Below are 15,651 nucleotides of genomic sequence, written 5' to 3'. Positions count from 1 at the left end.
TCTCTCCTTTTCTCTCTACCTTATTTCCCTCTTCCAATTCCTTGTTCTTTTCCCCCTTTCCCTTCTCTCCCCCCCCTTTCTCTTCTCTCCCCCCTTTCTCTTTCTTTTCCCCTCTCTCATCTTTTCCTTCCTCCTTTCCTTTTCCTCTTCCCCTTCCCCTGCCCCCCTCGCCGCGCTCCCCCGGCCCCCCCGGCTGGGGGCGGTTCGGGGCCGGGCTCCGCTGCCGGCCCCGGTGCCGGCCCGGCCCAGCCCCGCCGCAGCGGCACAGCGGGGCGGGCGGCGGCCGCGGTGCTCCGTCCCTCCCTGTCCCTCCCTCTCCGTCCGTCCCTCCCTCCGCAGCGAGCCCCGGCATCCCGGGACACCGGCATCCCGGGACAGCGGCACACCGCGACAGCGCGACAGCGGCAGCCCCGCGGGCAGGACCCACCCCCGACATCCCGGTAAGGACCCCCGGGACCCCTCGGGCTGGGGGACACTGCCCCGGCACCGGGAGAAAGGAACACGGCGTGGGGGATCCCCCCGAGGGACAGGGACACTTTGGGGTGGGGGATCCCCCTTTGGGATGGGGATCCCTGCTCTGGGGCAGGGACCCTTTGGGATCCCCCTCGAGGGACAGGGGCACTTTGGGGTGGGAGGGGACAGGGACACTTTGGGATGGGGGATCTCCCTCTGGGTTGGAGGATCCCTGCTTTGGGACAGGGACTCCGGGATTTGGGACCCACAGAGTGGCGGAGTTGCTCCAGGATGGGGGAGCCCCCTGGGATATGGGACCCCCCCAAGGACAGGGACCTGTGTGGGCCCTGAGCATCCCCCTGCGGTCCCTGTGCTGGGGGACACGTGTGTCCCCTGCCCCAGCAGGGACTGCCCTGCCATCCCCAGAGGGGGAACAGGGACAGGGGATGGTGCTGAGTGCCACTGTCACCCTGAAGTGCCCCTCTGGCTGGGGACAGCGCCGCTGCACAGGAGCCAGGCCCAGGTGTCCTCGGGCTCAGGGCACAGGGGGTGGCACTGACAGGGTGGGGGAAACTGAGGCAAGAGCTGTGGGGACACTTGGGGCTAGGGACTGGGGACTGGGGACCAGGGATGGAGTTTGGGGATTGGGACTGGGGACAAGGACTGGGTTTGGGGCCCAAGAAACTGCGGACTTAAGGGACCAGGCACTGGGGGACAAGGGGACAGGGAATGGAGAACTGGAACTGAGCATCAAGAACTGGACACTGGTGGTCAGTGACAAGAGACCGGGAATTTGGGACACAGAATTTGGGACTGGAGACCCCCAGAGCAGGGGCTCGACCCCTCCCCAGGCCGTGAGGGGACTTGGGAGGGGTCAGGATCCCCGAGCCAGCCACAAAGGGACTGTCACCCTCGTGCGGCGCTCAGCCCGCAGCTCCCGGGGCTCCTTCCCTGCTCCTTAATTTCCCGGCGCAAGCGGAGCTGATTTATGGGAGTTTGACACTATTTTAAGCGTGCGCCTCCGTTTGCCGCTCGCCCTGGTTTTAATTACCTCGGCTCTCGCGGCAGGGCAGCGTTCCCGGGGCACAGGCCTGGCCCTTGTTATCCTTGGAAAACCGGGAGCGCGCTTGCGGCCACGGCCGGGGCCGGCGTAAAAATAGGCGCAAAAACCACGGAAAAAAAAAAAAAAAACAAAAAACAAAAAAAAAAAAGAAAGGGGGGAGAGGGGGGAACACCCTAAAAAACTCCCAAACAAACAAAAAAGCCAAAGTGGAAATGCACCAAAGAAGTGGGTGAAGAGATTAATTTAAAATAAAATAATTTCAATAAAGGGAATGGTGGGGGTGATGGAGGTGAGGGGCAGCTCACGACACCCCGGGCCAGCCCGTGCAGCTGAAAGCCATGACGGGTATAAAAGCAGAGGAAGTCACCCGGGGAGGGGGAGGCCACAGCATAATTCGATTAAAAGGCCATAAAGGCAGAAGGAGCCGAGATTGGGGGTGGGGGGAGGCCCTGCCATGAGAAGCCCCTTTGGGGGGGATGCTGGGCTGGGGGGTGATGGGGTGGCTCCAGCTCTGTGGGGGGAAACTGAGGCACAGGGGATTGGGAGCATTGGGGGTGGTGGGAATCGTGGGACTGGGGGTGCTGCTGGGTGTCCCAGCAGGGCTGACAGCCCGGTACAGCTGACACCCCAGTTGGGCTGACACCCCAGTACAGCTGCCCCCAGTGCTGACCCCCAGGACGGGTACCCCGTGGCACACGGTGCCCCTCGGAACCCTCAAGCCCTGTTCCCCTTTTCCACAGGCTGCCAAGTGCCATGGCCGCGAGCCCCCGCTGACATCGCCCCCCACGCCTCGGGGTCGCCGCCGCAGCCATGGGTGACTCCTACGCCGCCGCCTTCCCCAGCGCCCCGGGGCTGCTGTCGCCGTCCGCCAGCCCCCAGGCGTCCCCCGGCCCCTACGGCCCCGACTACGGCCCCTTCGGGCACCCCTTCCCCGCGCCCTCGGGCGCCCAGGAGGTGCTGGGGGCGCCGGTGGTGGTGGCGGCCAAGGGCCACCCCCCGAGCGAGTGCCTGCCCGGCGTGTACCCCTCGCTGGAGATGCCGCACCCCTACGGCTCCTGGTACAAGGGCGGCATCGGCGGGGGGCTGCCGGGGGGCTCCGGGCCCGCCGCGCCGTCCTGGTGGGATGTGCACCCCAACGGGGGCTGGCTGGGGGGGCCGGCGGGCGCCGAGGGGCTGCAGGGCTCGCTGCAGGGCCAGCCCGCCCTCAGCCCCCCTCTGCCCACCTACGGCTCCGATTTCGGCGCTCTGAACCCCCCTCCTTACAGCAACGCCCCCGCGGCGCCCCCCGCCCCCAAACCCGCGCCGGGCGAGACCCCGAAGGGTCCCCGCGGCGGCTCCTTGGGGGGACGCCCGGCGTGCGATTGTCCCAACTGCCAGGAGCTGGAGCGGCTCGGGGGCCCGGCGGGGTCGCGGCGGAAGCCGGTGCACAGCTGCCACATCCCGGGCTGCGGCAAGGTGTACGGCAAGGCCTCGCACCTGAAGGCGCACCTGCGCTGGCACACGGGCGAGCGGCCCTTCGTGTGCAACTGGCTCTTCTGCGGGAAGCGCTTCACCCGCTCCGACGAGCTGGAGCGCCACGTCCGGACCCACACGCGCGAGAAGAAGTTCACCTGCCTGCTGTGCAGCAAGCGCTTCACCCGCAGCGACCACCTCAGCAAGCACCAGAAGACCCACGCCGACCCCGGCCCCCCCAAGCCGCCCCCCGGCGCCGAGCAGCCCCCCGCGTCCCCCCGGCCCGCCTCGCCCGCCAAGGACGGCGGCAGCCCCGAGGCCGGCAGTTTGTTGGAGATTTGAGCCTTTCCGCCGTCATCTTCGTCTTCCTCCTCCTCGCCGCTGGGGATATTTATTACGGGGTGCTGCTCCCCCCGAGCCCACTCCCCCTCAGTTCCCCAGCTCCTCGTTAGCCATTCTAATTTATGTCTTAAATTATGGGGGGGCTCTCTGAGCGCTCTGGGGCTCACGGGGGGGTGTCAAGGTGAGACCCCCCCCTTTTCTCTTTTCCCTTCCACCTCCCCCAGCCCTTCTTGCCCCCCAGCCCTCGCCTCACGCCCCTCACTCAGGGACAGGGTTTGCCCCCCTCCCCTCCCCTCCCCCGGCCTGGTTCATCAGTGCTCATGTAACGTGTCCCCCCCACTTTTTTTAGCTGCCTGCCCCTCCTGCCCCCTAGAAAAAAAGCAATAAAAGATTGAGAGTGGAGCCGGGCCCCTTCTGTGGCTGAGGCTGGGCGGCTTCATCGCAGAGATGTGTTCAGCTTCCTCCTCCCTGCAGGCCTCCGGGGGAAACTGAGGCACGGGGGGTGCACACGCGCCTGCTCAGGGTCACTGTGCCCCCCCTCTCTGGGGGTGGCAGGAGCTCGGCGGGGTTGGAGACAAGCTGGGCTGTCCCCTTGTCCTCAGCCCCTGGGGTGCTGTGTCTTGTGCCTCTTCCCTTCCCCAGGACCCTGTCCCCTGTGCTCCCCACAGTCTCCTTGTCCCCATGGCCCTGTGCCCCCAAGACCCTGTCCCCATGTCCCTCCTCATGTCCCCAACCTCAGGGACAGCCAGCAGGGCCTGGCAGGATTGTCCCCTGCCCGCCTCCCCCTGCCCACGCGTGGGCACTCCCAGGGACATTGTGTGCACGGGAACACGCGTGTGCACAGCCCCGTGCCTCAGTTTCCCCCCGGCCACATCCCAGGGCCCACGTGGCAGCAGCGAGCACGCGGCGGGGCCACGTGTCCCCGAGGACACCCCAATTTTGGGCGCTGTGGGCTGGCGGGGACCCCGCTGCGCTCCCCCTCCCCCTGCCCTGGGCTCCCGCCAGCCCTTTGATGCGCTCAGCCCTGGTTTGGGGCTTTTCCTGAAAAAAAAACCCAAAAAGCCACGGAAAAAGGCAACAGGAGGCGGAAACGAGCTCCAGTGCCAGCACGGAGCGGGGGGGCAGCTGCTGGCACCAGGGCCCCGCGGGGGGACAGGGACAGGGGTGGCAGCAGGTCCCGTGCCAGCCCCGGGTGAGTCACGGTGGCCACGGGCTGGCCAGGACCCAGCTGTCCCCAGGGAAAGGGGGACACGGGGCGGGGAAACTGAGGCACGGAGGCGGCAATGGAGCGGCCGGAGCTCAGCGCCACCACCCAGAGCTGTCCCAGGGCGGCTCCCGGGGGGATTCAGAGTGGCAGTGCCACCTCTCCACGCAGCCCCCCAAGCCAGCCACACCCTCCCCGACCCAAATTCGCCGATTTCGGGGTTTCCCCCCAGAACAGCAGCCCTACTCGCCGTGGGTGGGCCAGTGCCAAGCAGGGCAGGGAGCCACGTCCCGGAGCCAAACCCCGGCCCGGCGGCCACCGAGGGCTCGACCGCCCGGAGCCTCCCAAACCACAGAGCCCAACCCCATCCAGCGACCCCCCCAACCCCACCGGGGACCCCCCCTCCGCCGCCACCGCCTTTTTTCCTGTCTCGCTGCCCCATCAGCCGCGTTTGGGGGGGTCCGAGGGACGCCACGAGGCCACGCCAGCCCTGCGGTGGCTCTGATGTCGGCGCCATCCCAAATCGTCGTCTCCTATCGAACCCCGCTCGCTCCGTAACGGGCGAGGAATGTGGGGCCCCCCGCCGCAGCTCCCCCCGCCGCCTTTATTTAATATCCTGAGAAAATTAAAATAACTCTTGCGGCCGCTAAGGAAAACACGGGGATAAACACGAGAAAAGCGGGAGCCCCGGGAGAAGGGCTGGGAGCGAGCCAAGGGGGGCACGCGGCGGGAGCGGCACCCAGGGCACACGGCGAGAACGGACACGGGCGCCCACGAGAGGGGACACCGGGGGAGGTGGCACGGGGACACGGCAGCGCAGGACAGCGGGATGCCGCGGAAGCCCAAGAGGGGTCCGGGACCGGGGTGCCCGTGAGACACAGGGTGCCCGGAGGACACGACGATGTCCCGGGGGTCCCGGTCCCGGTCCCGGTCCCAGCGCAGCCCCGCTCGGCCACCACGTGACCCGTCGGCAGCACACGCCCCCTCGCCCCGCCCCTCAAGGGAGGATCCGCCTTTCTTAAAGGGGCAACGACAGTAATAAGTGGTCCCATTTTAATCAATCCTCGTTACACCCGTAGAGCCACTAAGTCACCGGTGGGAGCGCGGCTGTGCAGGGCAGGCTGATATTCTCTCTCCTCCGCTGAGGAAAATCGGGGAGCGTGGCGTTGACCCTCAGCGAGGACTCCGCGTATTTCCCACGCGAGCGGCGGCCCTTTTAATTCCCCTCCCACACGCGCCCGGAGCCGCGAGGGCGGCGCGCGGCGGCGATTGGCGCGAAGCGGGAGCTGGAAGGGGTGAGAGGAGCCAAGATGGCGGCGCCGGGGGCTGAGGGCGGGGAGCGGGTGAGGGGGAGCCGGGGAGAACCCGGGGGGCACCGGGGGTTGTGAGCGGGTGTGAGAGGGGCGGAGGGAGGGTCTCCGGCCTGGAGCCGGCGCACCCTGACGGCAGCGGCGGTTTCAGCTCTCGCCCCCCGGCCCGGTCTCGCCCCCAGGCTCGGTGCCGCCATGTGCTCCCTGGGGCTGTTCCCGCCGCCGCCTCCCCCTGGGGATGTCACCCTGTACGAGCTCAACAACGCCCTGGTCTGCGGCCGCCTCAGCGAGCAGCTCCCGCTGGCCTTCCAGAGCCAGGTGAGACCCCTGGGCCAGGTGAGCCCTCCTCGCTCCAGAGCCGTGCCAGCCCCCTCCAGCCTTGGGACTGCCACATTCGTCCCTCTCAGCCGTGGCTGCAGCTCTGTCCCCTCTGCTGGAGTCTCTCCAGGCACCCTCAGGCTGCTCCTTCGCTCCTTGTGCCCCTGCTTTCCTCCCATCGCCGTTTGCCCGCTGCCCTGGGGGCGTCCCTTTGTTCCCGGGGGCTCAGGGGGTCTCAGGGGTCTCTGTGTGCTGCAGGTTCCCGACCTGCCCGTGCTGACCCTGCCCAAGGAGCCCCTCAAGGCCCACGGCCGCCTGGAGCCCAGCGCCCGCCCGCCCTTCATCCACCACCGCGAGTCCCTCTGGAAGCGCTGCCTCAGCGCCTGGTGAGTGCCCCGCTGGCCCCAGAGAGCCCGACCTGTCCCCAAAGAGCCCGGCCTGTCCCCAGGACGGGCAGTGACCCCGCTCTCGCCGCAGGCGCGATGCCGGGCTCTGCGGGCTGCTCCGGGAGCTGGCCAGCGCCGAGGAGGAGGGTGAGTTTGGGCTGCCCGGGGGTCTCCGGTCTCGCTGTGATGCTTTGGCCGGGCCCTGCTGTCCCTGCCATGTCCCCGTGGTGCTGCAGGGACGCTGAGGGTCCCTTTGGCCTTTGCCAGGGCTGCAGTGGCTGCAGACGGGCTCGAGCCACGCTCTGGCTGTGTGCCGCTGGCTGTCCTCGCTGCACGGATCCCTGTTCCCACACCTGTCCGTGAGTCATTCCGCCTGATCCCTGCTGCTGCGGGAGCCAGGGGCAAGGGGAGCAGCCATTCGGGATGCGGGGTGGTCCCTTCCCCACTAAACGCCCCCCCCCCCCCAAATGCTCCTCCTGATGGTGCCCCGCTCCAGACACTGCTCCTTCCTCCACTGGTGGAAAATGGACACTGGGAAGGTGTTTGGTGCTCCAAGAGGGGCCCAGATCCAGGTGGGGGAGAGGGAGAAAGGGCTGGGAACTGGGGGTCCCTGATGCCAGCTGGGTGTTCTCCTGTCCCTGCAGCTGACCAGTGAGGACATGATCGCAGCCTTCTCCCAGGCCGTGGACTGGTGAGTCCTGGGTGTCCCGAAATCACCGTGCCAGGGTGGGAGTACAAGGACAGGATGGCCCGGTTTGGGTGGGCCCAGCAATTAAAGGCAAACATTGCCCCACTGGCTCTGGCTGCCCTGCTTTGTGTGCCCTGGGTGGAGAGATATCAGGGTTAAAGGAGATCAGAGCCTGGAAAATTCCTTCCAGTTCCAACCCCAGCCCCGCAGCAGAGCCCTGTGAATAATTCCCAGAAACAGGGAATTTCTCAAAGAAAACGGTCCTGTTGGACAGCATCAAGGAAGTTTTTATTTCTCTGAGAACTCTGAGCGGGGTCTTTGCCAGCCCAGTGGGTGCTGGGGGGGTCTCACCCTGCCCTGTGCCCCCTCCAGGGCCGGCTGCACCATCAGGGCCTTCGCCTGGCACCCCCACACCAACAAATTTGCTGTGGCTCTTCTGGACGATTCCATCCGTGTCTACAACTCCAACAGGTGGGACTTTGTCTGGGATTTGGGCAGCCTGGGGTTGGCACTGCCCTGGGGCTGCTGCCCGTGGCCCACCTGGCATACCTGGGCTCTCATTCAGCCCCCCTGCTCCTTCCTCGCTCTGCCCCGAGCCTCAAGAGCTTTGCCTTTCCTTTCCCTGCCTGCTCTGTGCCTCTGGGGACATCCCGGGGGTCACCCAGCGCTGGGGGTGGTGACAGAGCTGGGGGGACACGGGCTGAGTGTCCTCTGTCCCCCAGGTGTCCCTGCTCCCCCAGGGAATGCCAGTCCCTGCTCAGGAGAAGACTCTGCCGGCTGCTCCTGCAGCCCCCCCGGGTGTCCCCAGGCTGCGCCCTGGCTGGACTGGGGACACCTCGGCTCAGTCACACCAGGTGTGTGACACCTGGCTCGCTCCGGTGTCACCTGGCTGGGAATCGCTGTCCCCTCCCCGGCAGGACACAGCCCCTCCCACCCTGCTGTCCCCCCTCACTGCGCTCAGGGCTGGCAGGGGACACTGTGGCTGCACCAGGGCTCTGTGCCCCACAGCTGTGTCACCTGTCCCCTCCCCGCAGTGCCACCGTGCCCTCGCTGAAGCACCGCCTGCAGAGGAACGTGGCTGCCATGGCCTGGAAGCCTCTCTGTGCCTCCATCCTGGCCGTGGCCTGCCAGAGCTGCGTGCTCGTGTGGCACCTGGACCCCACCTCCCTCTCCACCAGGTGAGAGCTCCCACCTTCCCTTCCCGGCCATTGTCACCCCGCTGGGGCTGGCTTTGGGACAGCACCACCATCCTGCCAGCAAACCCCAAGTCCTGCTGGCTTCTCGCTCGTCCCGTGCAGGCCCTCGTCGGGCTGTGCCCAGGTGCTGTCCTGCCCCGGGCACAGCCCTGTCACCAGCCTGGCCTGGGCGCCCAGCGGGGAGCGGCTGCTGTCGGCGTCACCCGTGGACACGGCCATGCTGGTGAGGACCCTCTGGGGACACCCAGGGACACTCGGGCTGGACACACACAGTGCCACCTGGGCCTGAAATGTTCCCTCTGTGTCCCCTAATCCCGGTGTCGCCATCATCCCCCGTGTCCCCTGCAGGTGTGGGACGTGTCCACCGAGACCTGTGTGCAGCTGCAGTGGTTTGGGGGTGGCGGTGTCACCTACTTGGCCTGGTCCCCCGACGGCAGCAAGGTGCTGGCAGCCACCCCCTCGGCCGTGTTCCGGTGAGCTCCTCATGCCCATCCTCATCCTCGCTCCAGAAAATCTGGATCCCAAACATCCCCCCAGCTCCTGCTCCTGCTCCTGCTGTGGGGGCAGAGTGGGGAGTGGCTGGGGGACAGGGTTGGACACTCTGGATTCCCAGAGCAGCAGGATTGGGGCAGATTCCCAGGAATTCTGCTCCCTAAAGCCTTCTGCATCCCCTGCAGGGTGTGGGAGGCCCAGATGTGGACCTGTGAGCGCTGGCCCACCATCAGGGGACGCTGCCAGGTAGGGTGGGATATTCCCCTCCCAGGGAATCATTGAGGCTGGAAAAGCCTTCTAGGACCACCCAGGCCAAGCCCTGGCACTGCCAAGGCCACCACTGACCCCTGTCCCCAAGTGCCACATCCACAGGGCTTTTCAATCCCTCCAGGAATGGGGACTCCACCCCTGCCTTGGGCAGCCAGCCCAAGAAATTGTGGAAATTTTCCCTGATTGTGTGGAAATCTTCTGAACCTCTCCTGGCACAGCCTGAGGCCATGTCCTCTTGTCCCTTGGCTGTCCCCTGCCCTCAGGGACTTGTGGAGTGAAAAGTCCCTCCTGAGCCTCCTTTTCTGCAGTCTGAGACACACCAGACAGGGTGGCAGTGTCCCACAGACAGGTGACAGGGTGACACTGTCCCCAGACAGGGTGGCAGTGTCCCACAGGCAGGTGACAGGGTGGCAGTGTCCCACAGGCAGGTGACAGGGTGACACTGTCCCCAGACAGGGTGCTGGAGCCCCGATGGCAGCCGGCTGCTCTTCACCGTGCTGGGCGAGTCCGTCATCTACTCCTTGTCCTTCTCCGAGTACCGGGGTGAGTTTGTCCCATCTGGAGCTTCCCAGATGTCCCCACAGCTTTGGGGTGAGGAGCTGGGACACACAGGGAGTGTGTTGGAGTCTCCAAGCATGGAATCTCTGGAATTCAGGTTTTTCCATCCCTCCTGCTCCTCAGTCACAGTTGTGGGGTCTTGAAGGGATTTCAGGGAGACTCCGGTGGCTCCAGAGCCAGCTTGGGGGTCCTGGTGTTTGCTGTCCTTGTCCTCCATCCCTGTCACTCCTGGGACACCAGCACAGCTGCTCTGAGAAAGAAATAAATGCACGATCATCCGGGGAATGCAGTGGGCTGATGGAGTGTGGGTTTGTCCCGTGCAGGGGAGATGCAGGGGCAGGTGGGAGGCTCCAAGACAGCCTCGATCGTGGCAGACCTGTCCGAGACCACCTTCGAGACCCTCTACGGGGAGGAGAGGTGGGTCTGGCTGGGGGCACAGGGGGGTCCCTGCTCCTCCTGGCAGCCACCCCTGGCTGCTGAGCACACCCGGGGGTCTCTGCCCCCAATTTTGGGACTTGTGCTGTTGCAGGATCGGAGGAGAGGTTCATTCCATGGTGTGGGACCCCACCGGGGAGAGGCTGGCTGTGATCATCAGAGGTCAGTCCTGCCCCGTTCCCTGCTTGGCCTGGGGCTGCTGCTGCCCTGGGAGAAGGGACAGGGGGGACAAGGGAGAGCCCTCGTGCTGCTGTCCCCCCACAGGACACCCCGAGTGCGCGGGCAGCCAGCCGGCCGTGGCCGTGTTCCGCACCCGCAACAGCCCCGTCTTCGAGCTCCTGCCCTGGTGAGGGGGCTCGGGGGGGTGGGGAGGGGGCTTGGGTTCATTGCAGGTGGTTTGGGTGGGTTTGGATGGGTTTGGGTTCATTTGGATGGGTTTGGGTTCATTGCAGGGGGGTTGGGTTTGTTACAGGGGCTTTGGGTTCATTGGGTTCCCCACCTCACCCCCTTGGCTTTGAGTTGTCCTTTTCCAGTGCATCCCCCCTTGAACCCCAGACACCCCCAGTTCCTGGGATGTGCTGTTTCCCCTCAGACACCCCCAGTTCCTGGCATGTGCTGTTTCCCAGCCCATAACCCTGCCTGTTCCCCCACCCCACAGCGGCTTCGTGCGGGGAGAGCGTGGCGCCCAGCCCCAGCTCATCTCCTTCCACCCCTGCTTCCCTCAGGGCGCCCTCCTGACCGTGGTGAGTCCCTCCTGGGGCACTCCCAGTCCCAGGGGACACTGGTGGCACTGGGGAGGGGGCTGGGACCAGGGTGAGCCATGGGGGGCTCCGGGGAGAGGAGGCTTAACCAGGCCAAGGGTTGGGTGCTGTGTTTTGGGGACAGAGGGGTTGGACCTTTCCTGGTCCCTGGGAAGGGACCTGGAGGGACTGGGGGGCAGTGCTGGACGTGAGCCAGGTGTGCCCAGGTGGCCAAAAAGCCTGGTGGGATCCGGGCCTGGCTCAGGGGTGGTGGGGCCAGCAGGAGCAGGGGATTGTTTCTCCCCCTGGCCACACCTCGAGTGACATGTCCAGGTCTGGACCCCCCAATTTAGGAAGGATTTTGGGATCTGGGTCATGTCCAGAGAAGGGAATGGAGCTGGGGACGGGCCTGGAGCTCTGGGAGGCTGAGGGAGCTGGGGAAGGGGCTCAGCCTGCTGAGAAGGAGGCTCAGGGGGAACCTCATCAGTTCCCGTAACTCCCTGGCAGTCTGGTCACGGGCTGGGCTCCATCCCAAGGGGTTTCCCCGTTTCTGTGCTGTTTGGACGCTGACCCCTGCCCACCCTGTCCCCTGCAGTGCTGGTCCTCGGGGAGGATCTCCCACATCCCCTTCTTCTTCGTCAGCGCCCTGGAGCCCCGCGGCAGCCCCTGCCGCAGCCCCGCGCCCGTGCTGGGCAGTGTCCGCGAGCAGCCGCTCTTCTCCGAGCTCTGAGAGCCTCCCAGGGGCTCCTGGGGCACCTCGGGGCCTCATGGGGCACCCCAGAACCTCCCTGGGCACCCCAGGGCATCCTTGAGCACCCCAGGGCTTCCTCAGGCACCCCAGGGCTTCCTCGGGCACCCCAGAACCTCCCCGGGCACCGCAGAACCTCCTCGGGCACCCCAGGCCTCCTCTCCCTCCTGCTCAGCCTCCTCTCCCTGCAGGAGCCCCAGACCGGCTCAGGGTCTCACAGTGCTGATCCTGCCCCAATTAAAGGTGGATTTTCTCTCCCTCTTGTTTTCTTTCCTCACCCGATGGGACTGGAGGATTTTTGGGGGTGAATTTGGGAAGTCTTGTGGGTCTGGAGGGCTTCTGGGGGCTCCAGAGTTGATTTTGGGGTCAGGAAGAGCTTGGAGTGGACTCACAGAAGCTGTTGGTGTGATCCCACTGCAGCCCATGGGCCAGGGCTGCTCTTTTGGGATCAAAGAGCCCCGTTTTGGGGACAGGTGATGGCTGAAGGGCTTTGGGGTGGGTTTTGGCCACGCACACAATCCCCAGCTTTGACTCAAGGGTGAACAAAAGTGAACCAAACCCTCCGGGGGTCCCCAAATCCCAGCCCTGGGGTCCCAGGGTGCTGCCCCAGGGGAGCCCCCCCGACCCCACAGGGTGGGGGCAGCAGCTGAGCCCCCCCAGAGGGGATTAATGCTGCTGCTGCTGCTCGGGGTGGCACAGTGAAATCCTGGGATTTCACTGTTTTTAATCAATCCCAGGATTACAGACCCTTAATCCCAAGATTACACTGCCCTGGCAGGGGGGACTGGGAGAGCACAGGGTCCCTGCTCCCCCCACCCCAACAGCCCCAGGACCCCCCAAATCCTTCCCAGAGCAAGGGGGAGACCCCCCTCTTTCCCCCCAGAGACCATCCATCCCCTTCCTGAGGCTGAGTAGGATCCAGGGGGATCCGGGGTGATCCAGGCTCCAAACCCACCGCAGCTGCTGGGGCCAGCCGGGGCTCTTTCAGCCCCCGGGCCCGCCCGGTTGGCTCCCGGTGCCGCCGCTGAGCGGCTCCTCCTCCTCGCGGTGTTGCCGGTGCGCGGCGCAGGGCAGGGCCCGCAGGTAGCGCAGGTGCAGCCGCGTCTCCTCCCGGCTCCGGCGCACGAAGCGGCGCACGCAGAGCAGCACCAAGGCCAGCCACCCCCCCAGGGCCAGCAGCGCCACCACGTCCGGGGCCCGCGCTGTCCCTGCGCCCGTCCCCAGCGTCTCGTTGTGGCCGCTGGGCGGGAGCGGCACCGGCGGAGCCTCCCCGGGGCACCGGGAGCCGGCCCGGGGGTGCTGGGGCAGCCCCAGCAGCAGCAGCAGCAGCCCGGCCGCCGGCATGGCCCCGAACGAGCGGGAGGGAGGGGACACCGCGACCCCCCCGCGGTGCTGTGACACAGCAGGGAGGGTGACACGGTGCTGGTGACACGCAGGATGGTGGCAGTGCCAGCAGGGGGGGTGCAGTGATTGCTGTCCCCATGCTGGGGGGGGGTCACGGCTGTCCCTGGGTCACAGCACCCCCCAGTGTCACATGCAGCCCCCCGGGACCCCTCAAACAGCCACTCCACTGGGCACACACTGGTTTTTACTGGTGTTGGCAGCACCTCGGTGCAGGGATGTGACAGAAACAGGGTCAAACTCCCAGGAAATGGAGCCAAAGAGTCTCTGGCTGGGCCGGTACCCAGCCAGCACGGGGGGTGGGTGCTCCGAGACCCCCGGGAGGGGCTGCTGCCCCCCCAGCACAGCAGATTGCTCGGAGAATCCAGGATCCAAGCGGGAACGGTCCCTGCACATCCCACACTGGGCCAGGGGCTCCCTTCTGGGGTGACCCAGCTGGGGAGGGGGCTCACGTGCTCTCTGTGCCCCCCCCAAGCTCCAGCGCCCTCCGGGCCATCTCCAGGGCCCCCTCCCGGGTCCGGTTGCCCCCGATGAAGCCGCTGGCATGGACGAAGACGCAGCCGGGGATTCCGGCCAGCTCGGACAGCGCCTCGTCCCGCAGCCCCCGCCAGGCCTCGGGCAGGGGGAGCCTGGGGGGGAACACGGGGCTTGAGAGTGATCCCTGCCACACTGGAGGGCGGTGTCAGGGCAGGGGAGGGCTCTCACCGGCTCTGGAAGCTGTGCGGGGCTGTGGGGACGCTCTGCACCCGCCACTGCCCGCCCCGGTCCGGGAACAGCACGAGCAGCAGCGGCCGGGGCAGGGCCAGCTCCCGCTCCAGCTGGAACAGGTGCTCCTTCCAGGGACAGCCGCCCTGGGACAGCTCCAGGACCTGCCCGCTGGCATCCACCTGCGGGGGAGAGACGCTGGGGACATGGGGGAGACTTCCCAAACCACCCTGGGCTGCTGCCCCAGAACCTCCCAGTGCCCTCCTGCAGGGGCCGTGCAGGATATGGGGTGCAGGGCCCCCCTGGGAGGTTTCTACTGAAGGGATTTAACCTCCCCACGCCCCAGTTCTCTCCCAAAATCACAGATTCCCCCAGACCAGCTCGGCGTTACCTCGAGGCGGCACCGCACGGCCTCTTCCACCAGCGCCCGCGCCGGCAGCCAGGCCCGGTGGTAGAAATCCAGGCGCTGCAGGAACTCAGTGCCCACCAGCTCCATGGCCCTCCTGAACCCTGCCTGGGGACACGGGGGTCAGCACTGTCCCCGAGCAGGCTGTCCCCAGGGTCTGTCCCCAGGGCTGTCCCCACCTCAGTGTCCTGGTCGGGGTCGTTCCAGCGGGGGTTCAGGTGCCCCACGCGGGCGCTCAGGGTGGTGCTCAGGGCGTAGCGCGGCTCCCCCGCCGCCGGTGCGATCCCGTTGTCCATGGCATCGATCTCCTCCACAAAGTTCTCGTACAGCTGGGGACAGCGAGGGGACAGAAACATGAGGAGAAGTGAGGGAACAGCAAGGGAGGACAGACGGGACAGCAGAGCAAAGCCTGGCTGGAAGCACGAAGGCCCCAGCCACTGCCACAAACTGCTCCCCTTTGCCCACCGAGGACAAGCCCCGGGGCAGACCCGTCACCCTGTCACCGCTGTCACCTTGTCATAGAGCGCTGTGACCACGGGCCCGTCCTCGGGCTGCCCCAGGAGCCCTGCCAGGATCTGCGCCCCGAAGTGGCAATAGACGAGCCCGGCGCTGCTCAGCTTCGTGCTCCAGGGCTTGTCCGGCCGCAGGCTCCGCATGGACTCCGTGAAGGACCTGCGGGGCCACGCGGTCACCGCGGGTCCCCCGGGGGTGCCGCCGTCCCCGGCGGGGTCTCACCTCTGGTGGTGGTCGTAGCGGTGCCGCCCCGGGTCGTACTCGCCCCCCACGTCCACCACGACATCGCAGCCGGCCAGGCGCTGCGGGTCCCGCGTCCGCACGATCTCCGCGTCCTGCAGGGGACACGGGTGAGGGTCCCCAGGGCCACCGGGACCCCCGGGAGCGGCTCCGGGTGACGAGGGACCGCGGGGACGGACCTTGAGGAGGGGGTGGGGGAGACAGGGGTGACCCCAGGTGGGACCAGGGACAGAACAGTGAGCCCCAGATGGGACCGGAGACCCCGAGGAAGGACCGGGGACACGAGGGGGACCCCCAGGTGGGATCGGGGACAGAAGAGCGGCCGCTGGGTGGGCTCAAGTGTCCCCACATGGAACCGAGAGAGGAGCGACCCGGAGGAAGAGCCCGGGACCCGGCACCGCACGCTGCTCCCGTCCCGTTCATGCCCCGAGCCGGGCGCGCTGCCGGTGCCGTACCTGGTAGCGGGGCAGGAGGCGCAGCAGGAAACACGCCAGCGCCTCGTCGCAGTGGAAGGTGCCGTCGTGGGTGCCGATGCGGGCGGCGGGCTCGGGGTGCGGCCGCTTGTGCCCGGTCCCGATGCCAGCGCTGGTTCCGGTGCCGGTGGCGGCCATGACCACGAACCGGACGGCGCGCGCGGCACCGCGCATGGCAACGGGGAGGCCACGCCCCCACAGGGCCACGCCTCCTCATCGGAAGCGCTTCCCGCCAATTTTGTCCCCGCGCTTGCGCGG

At 66.9% G+C, this 15,651-nt stretch overlaps 3 protein-coding genes across 5 annotated transcripts; 2 read left to right on the top strand and 1 right to left on the bottom strand.

Annotated features, from left to right (window-relative positions):
• The first annotated feature begins 324 nt into the window (after nt 1-324).
• Nucleotides 325-3,850, top strand: SP7 (Sp7 transcription factor). Its single transcript, XM_074530934.1, has 2 exons — nt 325-440; nt 2,257-3,850. The coding sequence occupies exon 2, from the start codon at nt 2,327-2,329 to the stop codon at nt 3,308-3,310; it is 984 nt and encodes a 327-aa protein (XP_074387035.1). The 5' UTR covers nt 325-440; nt 2,257-2,326; the 3' UTR covers nt 3,311-3,850.
• Nucleotides 3,851-5,578: 1,728 nt separating this feature from the next.
• Nucleotides 5,579-11,912, top strand: AAAS (aladin WD repeat nucleoporin). Of its 2 annotated transcripts, none has more exons than XM_074530699.1 (17): nt 5,579-5,809; nt 6,007-6,142; nt 6,401-6,528; nt 6,620-6,675; nt 6,796-6,887; nt 7,173-7,219; nt 7,589-7,687; nt 8,251-8,394; nt 8,515-8,635; nt 8,761-8,885; nt 9,090-9,150; nt 9,627-9,717; nt 10,056-10,149; nt 10,262-10,329; nt 10,432-10,513; nt 10,826-10,910; nt 11,503-11,912. In XM_074530699.1, the coding sequence occupies exons 2-17, from the start codon at nt 6,020-6,022 to the stop codon at nt 11,635-11,637; spliced, it is 1,551 nt and encodes a 516-aa protein (XP_074386800.1). In that variant the 5' UTR covers nt 5,579-5,809; nt 6,007-6,019; the 3' UTR covers nt 11,638-11,912. The 2 variants fall into 2 exon arrangements, with proteins under 2 accessions (XP_074386800.1, XP_074386799.1); XM_074530698.1 differs by having other exon boundaries at nt 5,803-5,857.
• MYG1 (MYG1 exonuclease) lies at nt 8,880-15,617 on the bottom strand. Of its 2 annotated transcripts, XM_074530702.1 has the most exons (7): nt 15,376-15,612; nt 14,903-15,015; nt 14,680-14,839; nt 14,347-14,496; nt 14,153-14,275; nt 13,762-13,943; nt 13,227-13,685 (listed from the first exon to the last, which is right to left on the bottom strand). In XM_074530702.1, the coding sequence occupies exons 1-7, from the start codon at nt 15,565-15,567 to the stop codon at nt 13,505-13,507; spliced, it is 1,101 nt and encodes a 366-aa protein (XP_074386803.1). In that variant the 5' UTR covers nt 15,568-15,612; the 3' UTR covers nt 13,227-13,504. The 2 variants fall into 2 exon arrangements, with proteins under 2 accessions (XP_074386804.1, XP_074386803.1); XM_074530703.1 differs by lacking the exons at nt 13,227-13,685; nt 13,762-13,943 and adding an exon at nt 8,880-9,982 and having other exon boundaries at nt 15,376-15,617.
• Nucleotides 15,618-15,651: the final 34 nt, after the last annotated feature.

This window comes from Zonotrichia albicollis, chromosome 33 (genome assembly GCF_047830755.1).
Source record: "Zonotrichia albicollis isolate bZonAlb1 chromosome 33, bZonAlb1.hap1, whole genome shotgun sequence".
NCBI lineage: Eukaryota > Metazoa > Chordata > Aves > Passeriformes > Passerellidae > Zonotrichia > Zonotrichia albicollis.
This window is presented reverse-complemented; position numbering and strand designations above follow the sequence as displayed.